This window comes from Sinocyclocheilus grahami, unplaced genomic scaffold (assembly GCF_001515645.1).
Source record: "Sinocyclocheilus grahami isolate Dianchi unplaced genomic scaffold, SAMN03320097.WGS_v1.1 scaffold87.1, whole genome shotgun sequence".
Taxonomy (NCBI): domain Eukaryota; kingdom Metazoa; phylum Chordata; class Actinopteri; order Cypriniformes; family Cyprinidae; genus Sinocyclocheilus; species Sinocyclocheilus grahami.
The window spans coordinates 64,483-84,955 of NW_015505266.1; the positions used below are offsets into that span (position 1 = coordinate 64,483).

At 35.9% G+C, this 20,473-nt stretch overlaps 2 protein-coding genes across 7 annotated transcripts in view; one reads left to right on the forward strand and one right to left on the reverse strand.

Moving 5' to 3' along the window:
- Nucleotides 1–11,671: 11,671 nt before the first annotated feature.
- Nucleotides 11,672–14,437, reverse strand: LOC107586911 (gastrula zinc finger protein XlCGF8.2DB-like). Of its 6 annotated transcripts, XM_016274465.1 has the most exons (4): nucleotides 14,341–14,437; nucleotides 13,706–13,893; nucleotides 12,244–13,010; nucleotides 11,672–11,907 (listed from the first exon to the last, which is right to left on the reverse strand). In XM_016274465.1, the coding sequence occupies exons 2-4, from the start codon at nucleotides 13,758–13,760 to the stop codon at nucleotides 11,695–11,697; spliced, it is 1,035 nt and encodes a 344-aa protein (XP_016129951.1). In that variant the 5' UTR covers nucleotides 13,761–13,893; nucleotides 14,341–14,437; the 3' UTR covers nucleotides 11,672–11,694. The 6 variants fall into 6 exon arrangements, with proteins under 6 accessions (XP_016129951.1, XP_016129948.1, XP_016129947.1 ...); XM_016274462.1 differs by having other exon boundaries at nucleotides 11,672–13,010; nucleotides 13,706–13,828; XM_016274461.1 differs by having other exon boundaries at nucleotides 11,672–13,010; nucleotides 13,706–13,831.
- A 1,830-nt stretch (nucleotides 14,438–16,267) lies between these two features.
- LOC107586972 (SLAM family member 5-like) overlaps nucleotides 16,268–20,473 on the forward strand; it is a 49,784-nt gene continuing 45,578 nt past the window's right edge. Inside the window, exons 1-2 of the mRNA XM_016274555.1 lie at nucleotides 16,268–16,316; nucleotides 16,468–16,794. Of these exons, the coding sequence (XP_016130041.1) occupies nucleotides 16,268–16,316; nucleotides 16,468–16,794 (376 nt within the window). The remainder of the gene's footprint in view (nucleotides 16,317–16,467; nucleotides 16,795–20,473) is intronic.

Below are 20,473 nucleotides of genomic sequence, written 5' to 3' on the forward strand. Positions count from 1 at the left end.
GGACTCATTATTGTTGGAAATGAGGCCCAGAACCACAGTATCATCAGCAAATTTGATAATAGATGTGGAGCTGTGGGAAGACACGCAGTCATGTGTGTAGAGAGAGTAGAGCAGGGGACTCAGGACATAGCCCTGGGGAGCTCCCACGTTCAGGGGGATGGGGATGGAGGTGAACTGGCCTACTTTCACCACTTGAGGTCTACCAGTGAGGAAATCTAGAATCCAGTTGCAGAGTGAAGAATTCAGGCCGAGGTCCATGAGTTTAGAAGCTAGCTTGATGGGGACTATAGTATTGAAAGCTGAGCTGTAGTCGATGAATAGCAGCCTTACATAGTTCCCATTGTTGCTGACAATGTGCATGAGGGAAGAGTGCAGGACGTGAGAGATGGCATCTTCAGTAGATCTATTGGGGTGATAGGCAATCTGAAGAGGGTCCAAAGTATCAGGGATGGAGGAGCAAATGTTGTTCTTTACAAGTCTCTCAAAGACCTTCATGACTATTGACGTGAGGGCAACTGGATGATAGTCATTCAGGCAAGAGGGGTTATTGTTTTTAGGCACAGGGATGATGACAGATTTTTTAACCCTTGTATGGTGTACGGGTCTGTGGAACCTGTTTTCACTTTTTGTCAACAAAAAAATTACACGATTAATTATTTTTTCAAACTCATACTCATTGGCCTTGGCTATTTTTCTGTGAAGAACATATATCAGAACAAATTTTCAATGACCACACACTGTACACCCCCCCTACACACTTATATTACATACAGGATGTTCGGGTCCACTGGACCCGGGGGTAATAAAAGTGTGGAAATTTTAAGGCCTCTGTACCTTCACTCTGTCCTCTTATTTTCTGGGCCTGCTATTAGTATGGGTATGTGTGTTTATGTGTGTGTGTAAACGAGAGAGAGTCTGTTAGATTGTGAGTGTAAGTGTGAGTTTTGTGTTTCTGCCCCTGCCTTTCCCACACAAGGCTGTAGCACTTTAATTCATAAATGTGATCTAACAAATGTAAAGGGCAACTTTTGACCATACATGCTGTTTATATTGCTTGTAATTGGGATGAAGTAAACATCTGTTGAGTATTTTAACATACATTTTTTAATTGTGTTGAATTAAAAACCATAAACTGCAGCGGGTCCACCAGACCCACGAACACTGGCTGAGTAACAAAAATATGAACACCACACAAGGGTTAAAGGAGGTGGGAACCACCAAGGTAGCAAGAGACTCATTAAAGATGGATGTAAACAAACCAGCGAGCTGATCAGCACAAGACCTCAGAACACGGCGAGAAATCCCATCAGGACCGGCTGCTTTCCTGACGTTCACTCGCTTTAGGGCCCTCCGAACCTTGTCCTCCGACACGGTGATTACATGATTATTGCTGCTCTGTCTGCTGCTTCCTGACGTGCTGATCGGCAGAGTCGCGCTGCCTCGATTGCATTCAAAGCAGCTGTAGAAAGAGCTACCAATATTTCAGCAAAATTCCCTCCACACATTTTTTTTTGCAGATTTGATCGCTCTTCTCACAATAGCTGCTTTTCTTTTTGTTTTCTACCCAAGTTATCCATGCTCATGTTTTTCCTGAAATTTTTGAGAGCACAATTCCTTCCTTTCTTTAATTGATATAGAGCATTCATCTTTCCACCATGGAACTACTTTCCTGTATTGATTTATAACTTTCTTAGGAATGTATTCTTCTGCAGCATTTACTATCGAGCTGACTTTATTTACAACAATATCTACATTACCATTCATTTGAAAATATTGAGCTGCTCTCTTACACTGTTGTTTAAAATCTTCCCAATTTGCTTTGACAAAACACCAGCTGTAAATGTAATTATTTGGTTGTGTACATACACATCAACATTAACTTTACAAAAAATTGGAAAATGTCCACTGCCAAGATTTTCTTTGCTTACTCTCCATTCACTTACACTGGCAAGGTGTGAGTCCATACAGACTTTACAAATAAGTTGTAAAAACATATAAAAAATTACAATTAATTTTAAGTATTAAACGAGTAAATCAATCATTTATTTACACAGCTGACACCAATGAAATGAGCTTTTGGCAGTTTACTGGTGATTTGAAACATCAGCATAATGAATGAGGTGAAAAAAAGAACTATTGACATGAAGTGAAGAGGCTTTTCAGCAGCAGTTCGAAGTCATGTATAATTCATATAAATTAACTCTTTTCCCCACCAGTGTTTTAAAAAAGTTCCCAGATAGCATCAGTATTTTTGATCATTTTCACAAATCTTTCATGGCCCCCAAAATATTTTGTTGTATAGGCTATAAATATCTGAACATACAATAAGCCTTTGCTTTCAAACAACAACAAAATGATTCTACTTTTTTTGCAGGTAAGTTTCATTTAGAAAGCAACATTTTGAGCAAAAGGCTGAGAAAATTGTGTTTTTGTCAAAGACTTCAACATGTGCTTGATTCTATCACTTTTTTCTGCCTCTTTTCGCTTGTGCTTTGAGCCGGAGATTCTATAAATTTTCAGAAGATGTGTAATATATAGCACCTCCATCATATAACAGTAAAAACCTGCACTGCTGAAAATGGCAGGGAAGCGTTGGGTCATAAAAGACAGAAAACTCTGTCAATGGTGAGGAAATAGTTAAAAAGCCCTACATGAACATGGAGGACCCAAAATAAAAAAAAAATAAAAAAAGTTTTTAAAATATAGCTATACACATGTCTAAATTCATGCTAGTGTTTCACCATTTTAAAAAGATTTGACAAAAGTAAGTTTTCTTTGTGAAAAGAACAATTTATGTCTTTCTAAAAACTTTGAAGAAGAGTTTAGTGAAAGATTTTAGGAATTCTCTGATTGATAGGCTTTTGATCAGTATCGGCCTATACTAGCTTTTAATGACTCGATTTCAGACATATGTTTTTTGTATGACGGATTAGAGAACATGATTGAGTGAAACTTTTCCCACATGAAGAGCAGTGATACGGCTTCTCTCCAGTGTGTGTCCTTTCATGTCTTTTCCAAGATCCATAATGACTGAAACTCTTGTCACAGTGTGAACACTTGTAAGGTTTTTCTCCAGTGTGACTTCTCTGGTGCAGTTTGAGTTCAACATTTCTAATAAAGGTCTTCCCGCAATCAAAGCACATATGATTCTTCACACCGCTGTGTCTTTTCTGGTGATTTTTTAAATGTTGCAGCTGACCAAAACTCTTTCCACACAAAGAACACATGTGAGGTTCCTCCTTTGTATGAACTTTCAGGTGGTCCTTCAGGGATTTTGCCCCAAAAAAGCTTTTTCCACACTGATCACAGTTATATGGTCTTACTCCAGAATGAGAATTCAGATGTGTTTTAAAATTGCTTCGATTTGCAAAACTCTTCCAACACTTATCACAAGTATATGGTTTCTCTCCAGTGTGGATCCTCATGTGTCCAGTAAGGGCTATTTTCATTCCGAAACTCTTCCCACATTGATCACATGTGTACGGCTTCACTCCACTATGACTTCTCAAGTGAACTTTTAAAACTTTTTTGTAGGCAAAACTCTTCCCGCACTGACCACATTTAAAAGGCTTCTCTCCGGTGTGGATTCTCATGTGATCCTTTAAGGCATTGTTTTGAGTGAAACTCCTCCCGCATTGATCACACGTGTAAGGCTTCTCTCCAGTGTGGACTTTCGTGTGTTCATTAAGGGTTCCTTTTTGTGTGAAACTCTTCCCACACTGATCACATGTGTGTGGCTTCTCTCCACTGTGGCTTTTCATGTGTACGTTAAAGTGTCCTTTTTGTGTGAAACTCTTCCCACACTGATCACACGTGTAAGGCTTCTCTCCACTATGAACTCTCATGTGAAGTTTAAGACTTTGTTTGTTAAGGTAACTCTTTCCACACTGAGGACAAGTGTGCTTTTTGGCTGTTCTTCTCTGTAAGAAATTGCTTTTAGTCTGTGAGCGACTCAAATGACTAGTTTTGGCATGTTTCTGCTCCGCTTCACTCAGATATTCGCTCTCCTCGCTCTCTTCCATCAGATCTAAATTGAAAGCAAAGGTTTAACTTTAAGTAAATCATGAATTCAAAGACAGAAATGTAAAAAAAAAAAAGTTTTTGATGATTTTTTAATATAAATTAATTATTGTCTCTGGAACTTTACATGAAATGGAAATATTGATCTTCTAATTATTATTTTTATAACATTATTATCACAAATCCCATGTTTTGCAGTGAGAACTATTAAATGTTTAATTAACTACACACAATATCTAATACAACATTGATATTAAAACTATTTAATAATGCCATAACTTAAACAAAAACACTGAGATGGTGAACATGAACATGGTTTGTGTAAGATTAGCAACACATTATTAACTGTTTGATAATGTTGTCAAGCCAAAGGCCTATGATCTTATATACAACCCTGTAAAATTCCCTCTTCTGCCTCTGAATCAGTTCCTGATTCAAATATATGTGATCCTGGACAACAGAACCAGTCATAGATGAGATTTATACATTATCTGAAATCTGAATAAATAATCTTTCCATTGATGTATGGTTTGTTAGGATAGGACAATATTTGGCTGAGATACAACTATTCAAATATCTGGAATCTGAGGGTGTAAAAAATCAAAATATTGGGAAAAATCACCTTTAAAGTTGTCCAAATTAAGTCCTTAGCAATGCACTTAGCACATTTTTTGATATATTTATGGGAGGAAATTTACAAAATATCTTCATGGAACATGATCTTTACTTAATATCCTAATGATTTTTGGCATAAAAGAAAAATCGGTAATTTTGACCCATACAATGTATTTTGGCTACTGCTACAAATATACCCGTGCTACTTGGTTTAGTGGTCCAGGGTCACATATATGGTTGAATTAAACCAATAGTTCAATTGTGTAGCTTTTACTACAGTTAAGGGAGTGGATCAATAGCTGATGTGACTGAGTGGAATACTGTATAGGGACTATTAATTTAATTATTCATGGATCTATGTATACTAAATAATGCTTTAGAGTTGTAGAGTTACATTCAAGCTATTTAAATAATTTTTATTCCCAAATAAAAAAAATGTATATTTTGTCATTGTAAGAATCCATCCACCATCCCAAAAAGTGGAATCCAGCATGGTCGCAGGTTTAATGCATATTCGGTCATTTACTTGTGCTTCTGAATTTATCCGGATTTAGTTTAAATTTTAGTCTAGCTCCGTGTTCAATCTGACTCCAATTTCACGTGATCATTCAATTTAGGCAATATTTCTAATTAAAAGCTGATCACAGATATCGACTGTATATTAATTTAGATATTTGAGTATTCTGGAAATCCCATACTTTCAATTCTTCATTCTTTAGGGTGTATATTAATTTAGATATTTGAGTATTCTGGAAATCCCATACTTTCAATTCTTCGTTCTTTAGGGACCAGGTATCGCACAGGAATTGCACTCGGCCGATAGTTAACCCACGGACACAAACTCGTCAGTTCTGAACTTACTCAGAGGATGCAGAGTGGTTATAATACCTTTAAGTGAGCTGCACCCTGCGTGCTCATAACAAAAAGTGTATTTTCTCCTATAACCACGAGAGCTACACCGTGTTAAGCCAGCGACAGTCAGAAATCAGAAGCCCCTAATCCCCCATGGTTCATCCACTGGTGCTTCCGTATGATCTGTCCTGAACGCAGATTTGCGGAAATACCACTACACATTAATCTACTTGAAAAATGATTTCAGAAGAGATCAGAATAAATCAAATATAACAATTTCTTATTAGTCAGGTAAAATTGTATCATGCCAATTACATAATGAAACAATTAGAAGCCAATTTAGAAAAGATAATGCGATTATGAATCACATTGTAGCCGCGTGGCAACCCTGCTCCTGTACATGGTTTAATGTAGCTATATGGAAAATAGCCAACACGCAGGAGACAAACAAATTTAGCATAGTCACACATGTAACAGCTATCCAAATCTAAAATGCATAGCATCAACAACCTTTTACCCAAGTAATTCAAAGAACACTTACAGCAAAGAAATCTTGTGTTTTAAAGAATAAACTTAACTAGCCTATGTGCACATGTAGTAGCACAAACAACTACAGTGTGCTCTATGGGCACAATGTGTTTAACACAATAACATTTTTGAATCATACCTGACAGCAGAGAGAGACACAGCAGCGAGAGTTCTGGTGCAGAGCTCCAGAGACTCACACACACTGCATAGGGGTTTTTTTGACTACAGAATCCCAAAGCTGTGTTTTGTCACTTCCCTTATATATCCAAAATAAGAAAAACAAAGAAATCTTTGAACCATTTGTAAAAACATAAATTACCTTTTGGTTGTTAGGTTCTGTGCTCCAGGGTCACATCTGGCTGGAGATAGATAAACATTCCCACAGAGCCCTAAAGGGGAACACACCCCCTCCTCAACACAACACAATTCTACAAAAGTCTTCAGTATTTCTCATAATATAAGTGACTGCTGTGAAATTGAAACCAATTTACCAATCGCAGAAAGACCTTTAAAATGATACCAAGCATGAAGGGGAAAAACAACAGGTTCACATGATATGTGGGATAAACATATTCTTAACGAACTTTGAGTGAAACCTTTTGGGGGTCATCAAAGATGAGTTTTAAGGGATAAAATTAATAACTGCAAGGGGACTTTAAAATTGTAACACCCACCCCCCGCCCATTTACTGGATCCAATTTTTCTTTTTTTTCTTAGTAGCAGATACTATTTGCTACTCATTGTAATGTATTTCATTACAAAAACAGTATGCAGTAAAACCAAAATATTATAATTATACGATCATATTTATTAGAATACAGATATAATCCAATGCACGCTCCGAACTTCTGATTCAAAACCAAAAATCTGCAAAGGTTTCGAAGCTTCATGAAACATTGTTTGAGAAAAATCTCCCATCCCATTCAGTGTCAGAATTGTAAAATGTATCGCCAGTTATAAAATCAGTGTAAGATAAAGAGCTCATAATATTTTGCCTGACCACGATGATGAATATAAATGTTTGCTACTTTCACTGATCCTTTGCTTGAAAAAAATCAGTTTCAGGCTCCAGTTTCTACCCAGTTCATAAAAAGTGTTTGGTATATTATTTACATAATGTTATTTCACACACTTTTAAGACTTTGCTAATTACAACCACTAAATCTAATTGAAGACAGTTTTAAGTTCTATAACCTTAATGTTCTTCAGCATCATAAATGTAGAATCAAGATTAAACACCAACCTCTTTGTTCTTCAGGATCTTCATGTTCCATTCTGCAGGATTCTGGATCACTCATGTTCTCAGTGTTCTTTCATGAACTCTATTTTCTTCACTTGTGGGCTGGTGGGAAGATTCCAGCATTTATTAGGGAATTGTGGGAGGAGCTTCACTGGTGAGTTGTTGTGGGAGGAGACTCACATAAAGTGGATTGATGTGTATAAGGAAAGGCAGATCTGCCAAAATAAAATAAAAAAATAATAAAATAAATAAAAATAGTTTAGGCATTTATGTTTTGATTTTATCTATCAATTTATGAAAACGTAACAGTAAGTTATTACTTATTTCTGTTTTGTTTGTGAATCGTCTAAACATTTCATTCCATTTTTATCCTTTTACCAACCATTTGAACAAAAGAAAAGAGATATAGAAAAATATACATTCATACCACAATTAAAATAATCCAAATGTAAAAAGTATGAATAAAAAAAACAGAAGAACAAATTCAGAAATAAATGTATAGATTTGTAAGCAACAAATAACACATAGCCTACTCTGAGTGCAACCTCACGTAGCTAAGTTTTTGTTAATGGGTTTTTACATTTTTCTTGTTTTATATGAAACATGGTTTATCACAGACTATAAAGAAATAAATGCTTTATTGTTAGATTATAGATTCATTAGATTTATGTCTTCTATGTATGACAAGTCACATAGTTGGCCTCAATGTGACACCAATAAAATGAGCTTTAACTGGCTGTTTACAGGTGATCTAAAGACATCAGCATAATGAATGAGGCGAAAACAGTAACTATTGACATTCAATATAGAGGCATTTTAGCATGTTAATAGTGACACTTCTAAACCAGCTCATCAGCAGATTTCTCACTTTATTACTCTCACTTTGTAAGTGTCTGTGGTAGAATCAGATTATATACAAATAACACTATCTTTAAAATAACTTTTCTGCTTCCTTTCTATCATGAACTCTATATACTTCACTTGAAGACTGATGAGAATTTTTCAGCATTTATTAAGTTGGCTTGAGAAAGCCAACTTACTGAAATCTGACTTAAACTTACATTTTTACATTTTACATTCTTCTTCTTAATAGTGACACTTCTAAACCAGCTCATCAGCAGATTTCTCACTTTATTACTCTCACTTTGTAAGTGTCTGTGGTAGAATCAGATTATATACAAATAACACTATCTTTAAAATAACTTTTCTGCTTCCTTTCTATCATGAACTCTATATACTTCACTTGAAGACTGATGAGAATTTTTCAGCATTTATTAAGTTGGCTTGAGAAAGCCAACTTACTGAAATCTGACTTAAACTTACATTTTTACATTTTACATTATTATTCTTCTTCTGAGACTAAAATTTCTGACTCTAACTCCTCCTAGAGCTTTAACTCTACAAACTCCAAATCTATCTATCCATAATCTGACTATTTCTATCTATCTATCTATCTTCATAGCAACACTCTAGCAACTGTCCAAACCAACCTAGCAACCACCCCGGGTACCCAAGCAAACGCATAGCAACACCCTAGCAACCACCCTGGGTACCCTAGCTACTGCATAGCAACACCCTAGCAACTGCCCTGGGTACCCTAGCAACCACATAGCAACACCTTAGCAACCACCCCGGGTACCCTTGCAACCGCATAGCAACACCCTAGCAACCATCCCGGGTACCCTAGCAACTACTCTATTAACCACCCTAAGTACCCTAGCAACCGAATAGCTACACCTTAGCAACCACATGGGTATTCTAGCAGCTGCATTTCTATCTATCTATAGTCTGTATCTATCTATCTATCTATCTATCTATCTATCTATCTATCTATCTATCTATCTATCTTCATAGCAACACTCTAGCAACTGTCCAAACCAACCTAGCAACCACCCCGGGTACCCAAGCAAACGCATAGCAACACCCTAGCAACCACCCTGGGTACCCTAGCTACTGCATAGCAACACCCTAGCAACTGCCCTGGGTACCCTAGCAACCACATAGCAACACCTTAGCAACCACCCCGGGTACCCTTGCAACCGCATAGCAACACCCTAGCAACCATCCCGGGTACCCTAGCAACTACTCTATTAACCACCCTAAGTACCCTAGCAACCGAATAGCTACACCTTAGCAACCACATGGGTATTCTAGCAGCTGCATTTCTATCTATCTATAGTCTGATTCTATCTATCTATCTATCTATCTATCTATCTATCTATCTATCTATCTATCTATCTTCAGTCTGATTCTATCTATCTATCTCTTGACAGACTGTATTGCCTTCAAAACATTCAAACTTTAAGCTTTTAAAACTACTTTAAACTTCAAACTATTTCAGACTGAAAACCATCAAACTTAAAACTTTTTAATCTTTTCAAACTTTTTTAAACTTTCTGGTCCGTTTTTCTCAAGCCAACTTAAAGTTTGTCTTGACCAACTTTTGTATCTAGTTAATAAATTGCTGTGGGAGGAGCTTCAATGAAGGTAAATTACTGTGTTATAGGAGCAGATCTGCCAAAATAAAAAATTAATCAGTTACTGAATTGATGTTTTAATTAATTCACATAATTTAAGCGTTTGTGTTTTGTTTATCCATCTATGAAGATGTAAAGTTACTGAATTTGTTTCTACCAAAAGCTCACATTCTATGTATTTCTATTTTGTTTGTGCATTAAATATAGACATTTTAATCCATTTTTTATCTTTACCTTTATTTTCCCTATCAACAAATAGACAAAGAGAAAATACAAACAAATAAATGCAATTTTTAAAAAATTCTAATAAAAAAAAGTAAAAGTATGAATAAAAAAATAATAATTAATTCAGAAATGTAAAAATTTGTAACATATATCACTCCAATTGAATTCAACATCATATAGCTGTGCTTTTGTTCATTGGTGTTTAGATTTTTGTTTTTACATGAAACATTGTTTCATAAATGTGGGGGTTTTGTCCTGTCACGTTGTGCCGTGTGCCACATCCAGTTTAGGCACAGCTTATAATTAAATAAATGCTGTCAAAAATATGTCTTGTAGATGTGGTGGTGGAGTAGTTTGTTTCAGGCTGTTCACACCAAATAAAAAATCGAAGTGGCATTTTACAGGTGATCGGAAGACATCAGCATAATGAATGAGGTGAAAATTTGAGCTATTGAAATGCATTATAAAGGTGTTTCAGCAGCTGTTAGTAGTGACAAAACAAGCCTTACATGATCATCAGCAGAGATCTCACTTTATTGTACGTGTTTGGACTAGAAATGTACTGCAATGAGTAAAAACTGCTCTATTATAGTATTATTTCTCTTAATATGTGTGTTGATTTAAAAATTCAATAATACTTCAAAAACAAATAGAAACAACTTCCATCTTTACAGTAGTTTTTTCTGCTTCCTTTCCATGTTAGAGACCATTTCATTAACTGCTACAGCACAATAGATCAAGTGTAGTCAAGTCACCATTATTTATATAGCACTTTTTACAATAGATTGTGTCAAAGCAGCTTTACAGTATTGTCCTCCTCTTAATCTCGCCATCACTATTATTCTCTCCTAGTCCCTCCCCAGTTCCTCACAGTACCAACTTTATTTTGAATAGCATACACTGTAAAAAAAAAAAATTTACGGTAAAAAAATGGCAGCTGTGGTTGCCAGAATTTTACCGTAAAAAATAAGGTAGCAACGTTTTAGTTTGCAGTTAAATACCGTAATTTCATTAACCGATATAATGTTAATATACCAATCTATTGAAGTATTGAAATCTATTTTGTACTTTTGTAATACACTGACAACCACCAAATGCAAGTGGTGATGAAAAAGTCACATGATGAACCAAAGCCCATCACAAGCAGCTTTTAAATAATAACATGTATAGAAGGTGCACAGTGTCATTCACACAAACGCTAAACACCATCATGGTAACACACATGAAACTGAAATAATGCAATAAACATTCATTTAACAACATTAGGTGTAACACACAACCCTAATATACCAAACTAAGAAGAAACAGTTATTTCAACAAAAAAATGCGTGTGTTTCAATGCTCAGAGCATCTGAATGCCAATGTCTCAAAGGCCAGACGTAGTCTGGCCATACAAATTCAACAAGTGTTATTATAGCAAAGCAAAAACAATGGAAAAGTACTGCTTCACAACATTGTCCTGCAATGGTAAAAACCTTGAAACCGAGACATTCTTTTATTTCTTACAAACCATACAACCATAAGATTAAAACAACAATAGCGAGCATTGCGAGAGAAAGAAAATAATTAAAAGATTAACGAATATAAAAACATAGAATGACAAATGCATAACAATAATACAATTATTAAAAACAATGATTAATAAAAAAAAATATTCATCTGAAATAATCGACAGTCAGTTCATTATTGTTCTAATAATCTTTGATTAATTAATAAATACAGTTGTTTGATGCAGTCTTAAAGATAAGAACTCAAACTACTTGCTGTAATTTCAGACATGCATTTTTTTTTATGACCGATTAGAGAAGAAAAATGAGTGAATCTCTTCCCACATGAATGGCAGTGATATGGCTTCTCTCCAGTGTGGATCCTCTCATGTATTCTCAGATATGTTGACCGTTTGAATCTCTTGTCACAGTGTGAGCACTTGTAAGGTGTTTCTCTAGTGTGAACTGTCTGGTGCACTTTCAGTGCGCCATCTGTAAAAAAAGTCTTACCACACTCAGAGCAAGCATGATCCTTCACACCGCTGTGTCTTTTCTGGTGTATTTTTAAATTACCAATCTGTCTAAAAGTCTTTCCACACAAAGAACATACATAAGGCTTCTCCTTAGTATGAACTTTCATGTGGTCCTTCAGGAAATCTGCCCTAAAAAACTTCTTACCGCATTGGTCACAGTTAAATAATCTTTTTCTAGAATGAGTAAGCAGATGTACTTTAAAAACGCCTGATTTTCTGAAACTCTTTCCACACTGATCACACTTGTGCAGATTCTCTCCAGTGTGGATTTTCATGTGATCATTAAGGGCTCCTTTTCGTGCGTAACTCTTTCCACACGGAGCACATGTGTGTGGTTTCTCTCCAGTGTGAATTGTCATGTGTTCATTAAGGTTTGTTTTATGTGCGAAACACTTCCCACACTGGTCACATGCGAATGGCCTCTCCCCAGTGTGGACTTTCATGTGTTCGTTAAGGTTTCTTTTTTGTGGGAAACCCTTCCCACACTGATCACATGTGTATGGTTTCGCTGCAGTGTGGATTTTCATGTGTTCATTAAGGTTTCCATTTTGTGCAAAGCTCTTCCCACACTGATCACATTTGTGCGGCTTCTCTCCAGTGTGGATCCTCATATGTTCGTCAAGGTTTCCTTTAAATGGGAAACTCTTCCCACATTGATCACATTTATACGGCCTTTCCAGGTTGTGGATTTGTTTATGTTCATCAAGGTTTTGTTTTTGTCCAAAACTCTGCCCACACTGATCACAGATGTGTGGCTTCTCTGCAGTGTGAATTTTCATGTGTTCAATAAGGTTTCCTTTTATTGTGAAAATCTTCTCGCACTCATCACAGGCATATGGCTTTCCTCCACGATGAAATTTTATGTGAAGTTCAAGATTTTGCTTGCATGAGAAACTCTTTCCACACTGAGGGCAAGTGAAACATATATTCTTATTTTTCAATGAGGATCTCCAGGATGTTTCTTCAGTTTTGAACTGATGTTTCTCCCCCACTTCAGTGAGTCCTTCAATTTTCTTGTTCTCTTCAATCAGGTCTAAAATAAAAGTAAAAAAAAAATAATAATAAAAAGTTTAGAAAGTTTCAATAGTTTGATTTTCAGCAAATCCCAAAAAAAGAAAATGTAAATTATTAAATTAAATTAAAACTCAGAGAGAAATGTGAAAGGAAAAGTATCCAGACATAATAGTGGAAATATGAACATTATGACGCATTCATTTGAATTGGGTAAATTTATCATCCAATTATTATTTTTAAACATAACAACTGTGAGACTTAAGTTGCAATAGATACAAGACATCTAGCAAACATTACTTCACATTACTTACATTTAATGTTAGCATTATCTGTAGATCTCAATTTCTGTACAGTCTAATCTCTAATCATCAAACCATTCGAATGTCATCAAAAGAAATTGTTCTTTTAACCTCAAAAAGCAATTTAATGTTTCTAAGAACAATTGTTCTCTTTGAAATACAAATCTTTTGAAATTACAGTAATCCCACGTATTCAGACCTGACATAACTCAAAGCAAATGACCCGAAGCACTCAAATTATAAAACATTTTCACAAGCTTACCGTTGTGAAACAGGCAAAGGTATGGAGATGGTTTTGAACACTCAGTTCTTGTAATTGTACTTGCTCAGCAATTGATTTTGGATCATTTTTAATAAAAAGGTTTTGCAGCTTTAAGTATTATACCTTATTAAAGAATTAAGAACAAACACCAACCGATTTGTTGTTCAATATCTTCCTGTTTTATTTCGCCGGGCTCTGGAACATTCATGTTTTCAGTTTTCTTTCACAAACTTTATCTTCTTCACTTTTAGGCTAATGGGGCCATTCCTTGGTGAACTGCTGTGAAGACACTGAACTGTAGGTGAATTGCTGTGAGGTAGGAGCAACAGAAATGCCAAAATCTAAAATAAATCAGTTATCAAATCAATTCTTTCATCATCAAATAGAGTGTTACAATTAAGGCTCTTCATGTCAATAATAGATCAAGTTAAAAATACAAAAATTAAATACGCAGATGTGAATTTGTTTGAAAACAAATCAATACTTGTCATACTTGACTTTTGTGGCATTCAAAAACAATACCATTATTGCTCCAAATAATCGAAATGATCAAACACACGAGCATAAAAACACACACAAAATCACAGGTCTTCATGTTTTTAGCATTAGTTCCTCATATCGTTGTCTGCTAGGCTTAATGTTTTCAGTCAGCAGACGCCAGAAAAGACGCGCAAATAGCACTAAACCAGATGAAAACTAAACAGAATGTCTCGGTAAAGTGCTGCTTTAACAAACTCTCTTTTTATAATTGTACAGTTATATGAAGCACCGTGAACTGGCTGTTTTACCTCAGGAGACCCAACGCTGACTGATAACGTCGTCTTGTTGTTTCACGGCGGATCGTTGACACACAAGTGCATTACTGCCACCTATCGCCGGATGGCACATTGATGGGTGTTGTTTTTATCCCGATCTATATGGAAGTCGAGAGACATTTTATTGCTCAACACACAGAAGATAAGCTTTGTAAAGGTGTAAATCGCGTTGCATAAGAAAAACTGATTTGCAGCATTTTACTGTTACTCGTAAGTGTAATTCAAGCATTGTGAAACTGCAGTTTCATGCTATATATTAGCCAGCCGGCTTAAGCAGATTATATATCTTTCGCAGTCATCTCTGATAAGGAAACCACCCACCATCATCAAAGATGCAAAATACTAATTTCTCACAGGCTAACAAGTTCTTTCAGCATTGCCACTGCAGCAGTAACATGCATTGTCTGGAATGAAAATATAATTTAAATTCATTGGCATGCTTATCACAAACACTGGTATAATGCTTTGTTTCACTTTGTATTATTGTGTAAAAGGCCTCTTTTTAAAAAAAGAATAAACATGAGATATTTCACACTTTAGTTATTTTAGGGGACCAACTCACCCATGTGGTTTTGTTGGTGAAAAGTGCATGTATTTTTAGGGTGACCATATGTGCCATTTTCCCAGGATGTGTCCTGGCCAGGATTTCTATATTGCCTAAAATATCTAGGTTTTGGCTTTGTTTGCGTGTGCAGACCGATCGGTGTATGACATCAAAATACCTCGAGAGCATTTTGAAAGCATAAGGAACCGTCTGTATGGTATTTTGATGTCATACACCGATCGGTCTGCACGCAAACAAAGCCAAAACCTAGATATTTTAGGCAATATAGAAATCCTGGCCAGGACGCGTCCTGGGAAAATGGCATGTATGGTCACCCTATGTATTTTACACACAAGAATGTACGTGTGTGTAAGTGTGTTGTTGTGTCTGTGACCGCAGCGAGTGGATGAAAGGCTTTTTATGGTCATGTGAAACCCTTTACACTTCACTGGAAACAAATGTGAAAATGTTTTGCAGAATTAAGCTAAAAGAGCTTAGTGGTCATCTTTCATGCAGAATTGATAGATTAACCTGTAGACTTAAAGACAATTTAGATTTATTTTAATCTCAAAAAGGAATTGTTGTTATGACTTTGATTTATATGCTGAAGTGTAACCCCAATAGAAATCCAATGTAAGCACATTTTGCTCTACAAAAGCAGGTCATAGGTCAGAGTGGTAAACACTAAATGCTCATAAACATTGTTTTTGTTTGTTTGTTTTTTATATTAAATATCCATTTGATTAGGTTTTGCGTAGGTCATATGATGCAGACTTTCTAAAATATGCTAAATCTTTAATCCACCAAGAATGATAATATGCTAACCCCAACAACTGAGAGTGCAATGCTGTAACAATAGAGAACATGACAAACATCAGCATCTGCTGTCTAGTCGAATCAAATTGGAAAACGTTTCTTGTTTTGTGAGTAAATCCAGGACCCTGGATTTAGTTTTGTCCCTGTGCTGATGTTCATTCAGAGGTTACACGATATCGTAGTAGTTTTCTAAACACGGTGATGTATCACATATCTATCAGCAGCATTTGACATGACTAACAGAGTAATTAATTAAAATAAAGTTACTTGCAAAATTATGACCATTAAAGAACAGCTAGATTGCTTTTAAGATGAAAGCTATGATATATTTATACTATAAAAAAAACTGGAATTTGAGGGGGAGGGAGAAAGAGGAAGAGAGAGAGAGAGAGAGAGAGAGTTCAAACCCATTTTCACATCGCTGGATTGTCCTTCACTTGTAAATGCTTTTAATTCTTCTATGGTCATATTTGTGGAGTAGATGATCATTGAATTGTGCCATTTGGAAGTTATAAAAATCAAAGAGCCTTTTAAATGAAAATGATTAACACAGCAACTTTATTCTCTCTGGGTCTCTTGAGCTTGAGTGGTATGTGTTTTATATCCTTTTTATGACATGTAATTTGGTAATAGTATGGTCTTCTTTGACTTGTTAAGAAGATTTTAGATCTTCCTTCCTTCCTCCTGTTTGATCTGAAACAGGGTTTTATTTACTCACTGAGATTGTCTGTTTTCTCCAGGTGCATTTGGCAGTAATACACATGAAGTGAAGTCAGTATCAGTGATGGAGGGAGATTCTGCCACTCTAAACAATGATGTTAACGTACAGAGAGATGATCTGATACTGTGGATGTTTGGACCTCAATACACTCGTATAGCTGAAATCAATAAGCAAGTCATTGATATATTTAACAGTAATGTGAAATTTAGATACAGACTCCAAATGAACAGTCAGACTGGATCTCTGACCATAAGAAACATCAGAACTGAACACTCTGGACTTTATAAACTAGCCATCTTCAGCAGCAGGGGAACTACATACAAGAATTTCAGTGTTACTGTCTATGGTAAGTAAACTGATTATCATGATAATCCAGACTGTTTGCTATATTGTGAGTTCACCACCAGAAGTCAAAGGTGAAAACAGAAATTACTGTAAAATTTCAACACATTGTTCATTTTGCTTGTATTGACACAAGAATATTTCTGCCATGACAACTCTCGGAGAGATTAGCATGGTAATATACATGGCAATGTTAATGTGTTTTATATTCGTGGAATAGATCTGCTACGCTAATACATCCACAGATATGCTGCTGCTGCACATATAACATATATTAATTTGCCCCCCAATAAAGCAGGAGACAAAAGAAATGCAATACCAAGAAATGCAAAAGCCAATACATGCATACTGCTAAGTGTAAGAAAACAAGCAACTGCATGAACAGTTTAATTCGCGGCAGTTAGCTTGTCGGTTATTTGCTGACAAGATACTCAACTACTCATCCACAACGCTGCGTGTTGCATTAGTGCGGACATATCTTACTATAACATGTCATATAGCCTATAACACGCTTTCACATGTTTATTCTTTTAATATTTTGGGAGCAGTAAAGTTTACATATTGTCACGGTTGGTGGTAGTGTGAAGAGCATGGCGCAAGGAACGAGGAGACCAGGAATACAAAACAAAGGCGTTTATCTAATTCAGGGACTCACACATAGCACAAAGAGTTGACATTGACATACAATTCCAGACAAGGGAGAACTGAACGGGCTAGAACTAAATAGGGTAGATAACGAGGGCCAGACAGGTGATGGGGATAACTAATAACAAGAACAGGTGATACTAATAATGTGAAAAGGAACTGGAAGGACCCAATAAGGAAAACAGGAACTCAACAGGAACATACACATGACACATATGTGGTTTCATTTACATTTAATCATTTAGCAGACACTTTTATCCAAAGCGACTTACAAATGAGGACAATAAAAGCAGTCAAAACTAACAAAAGAGCAACAATATATAAGTGCAAATGACAAGTCTCGGTTAGCCTAACGCAGTACACGTAGCAAGGTTTATGTTTTTATATATATATATATTATACACACATATACACACACACACAAAGAATAACAAGTAGATAGAATAGAAAAAATAGAAAGCCAGTGTTTGTTTGTTTGTTTGTTTTTTGGGGGGGTTATAAAAAAAAAGAAGATAAATATAGATAAAGTAGAATTAAAATAGAATAGAAAGTGCTAGAGTTAGAGGGTCAAATAAAGGTGGAACAGATGTGTTTTTAGTCGTTTCTTGAAGATGGGTAAGGACTCAGCTGCTTGGATTGAGTTGGGCAGGTCATACCACCAGGAGGGAACAGTTAATGTAAAAGTCTGTGAAAGTGATTTTGTGCCTCTTTGAGATGGCACAATAATATGCCAAGCTTCTAGAGGGCACATAACTCTGAAGTAATTAGTTTAGGTAAATGGGTGCAGAGCCAGTGGTGGTTTTGTAGGCAAACATTAATGCCTTGAATTTAATGCGAGCAGCTACTGGTAGCCAGAGCAAATTTATGAACAGAGGTGTGAATGAAAGCAAGGCAGTCTCGGTCGAATGTCCACTTCTGAAGCCAGATTGGTTGCTGTTCAGGAGGTTGTTCTGTGTGAGAAAGGCTGAGACTTGGTTGAACATAACTCGTTCAAGTGTTTTTGCAATGAAAGGTAGAAGGGAAATCGGTCTGTAGTTCTCTAAAAGAGTTGGGTTAAGAGTCGGTTTCTTAAGAAGTGGGGTTATACGAGCCTGTTTAAATGTTGAGGGAAAAACACCAGTGTGAAGGGATGTGTTAACGATGTGAGTGAGTGCAGGTACAATGGCAGGAGAAATGGCTTGAAGGAGATGAGATGGAATAGGATCAAGCGGACAAGTAGTAGGATGATTGGAAAGGATGAGTTTAGAGACTTCTGCCTCAGAGAGTGGAGAGAAGGATGAAAACGAGTGTATGTTTGCTTGGTTTCAACAGCCAGATACATTTATACTTGTCCAGTTTCATCTGGAATGCATCCCAGACCATCCCCTGAAGTGGTTTGAGAGATCAGATTTAAATCCATCTCGAAAGCATTTCAGAGGGCATTTACACCTGGGGTCACATTTATAAAACTCTCCGTAGATTTCATCCTAAAAGTGTACGTAGACACAAAAGCTAGATTTTGCGTAAACTCCAAAAAGTTTTCAGATTTATAAAACCATGCGTACGCCAGAACCTGCGCAAAAATCTCTTTATAAATCCCAGTCAGGGTAAGATTGTGTGTACGTGCATCTCCACCCCGACTCCTCCCCGAAATCACCATATATGGAGATTACAACGCCTAGTTTTACTATGCATAACCTCATCTGCATATCATTTCTATGCATATTCCCATCCACGTGACACCATGTTTAACACCGTCAACGGTACAAGACATTAAGGAATATGAGATACGGACTATAAATGCCATTTGTGCCATACACATAAATCTTTATTGCTAAAAATCATCCGGTATCCTTATGTTTTAGAATAAATATATCAAAATATTAATAAAAAACAGTTTAAAATAGTTCTCAGAATACTGAGTTCCACTGGCCCATTAATATTTCAAATTTTTTATTTTTTTTAATTATAATAAATTAATGCAGTTTTGCTGATAAGGTAAACATCTTTTAGCTATTTTTAGTGGAAAAATATAGGCCTATATTTATTGCAGTGTAAATACAATTATCTGACTCTGAATCTATCATTGACAAATTATTTTAAAAAGGAAACGTGCAAATCTTACCGTTTTCTTCAAGTTGTATCTTTCAGATACAGTGGTATTTTTCATAATGTTGTGGAGATGCCTTCACATGACATCAACACTTCCGTGCAGCTGTGGTTGTACAGCTATTGTCAATGGTCCTATTCAAACCGGACAATACCGTTCCACCAAATCCAGCAGTGTCCGCCATAATATCGACGTAAGTGCGTATCATTGATCATTGTTCTCGCTAAAAATATTTTCTCTTAACATGAGATGTGCAGTTTACTTTAAAGATAAATTATTGTGCACCTACAGTACGCCTCGCTGTCATTAAAACATAACATACCACAGGAAAAGTAATCAAGCGCATCCATTACAAATAGGCTATGTCTAAATTCATATAATTTTGGTTTAACTTCTGCGTAATGACTTTAAGTAATTTCAGTGCTTATCTCCATTAATGAGAGTGGAATATTTAGTGTACATGTTGTTTTACGGTGCTAAATTTCCTACACCTTCTACCTTATTTTATTTATTCTCAGGTTAGGTCAAGCAAGTCAAATCTGTCCTATCTCATAAGCATTCAAATGTTCATATTTACAAAATAGATCACAGAAGACTTCTCCATGGTCTGTTCTGCTCAAGTTTAGAAATCACTTTTGGCAGGCGAGCTTCTTAGTTATAGTTAAGTATAAGTTTATTGTATATAGGTTAAATATGTTACAAACAAAATACTAATATAAAAAACAGAAATAAAAACAAAGATATATTATTTGCAAGCTCGGTTGTTTAGAGGCTTCAATGGCAAGGCCGCCGGCACCGGAGAAGCTGTCACACAGAACCAATAAATTTGCTCAATAAATGCTTTAAAACAATTACAATATAACGTGTGGTGTCTTTCTTAATAAACCACTTTCCAAATAAAAACAATTACAATATAACGTGTGGTGTCTTTCTTAATAAACCACTTTCC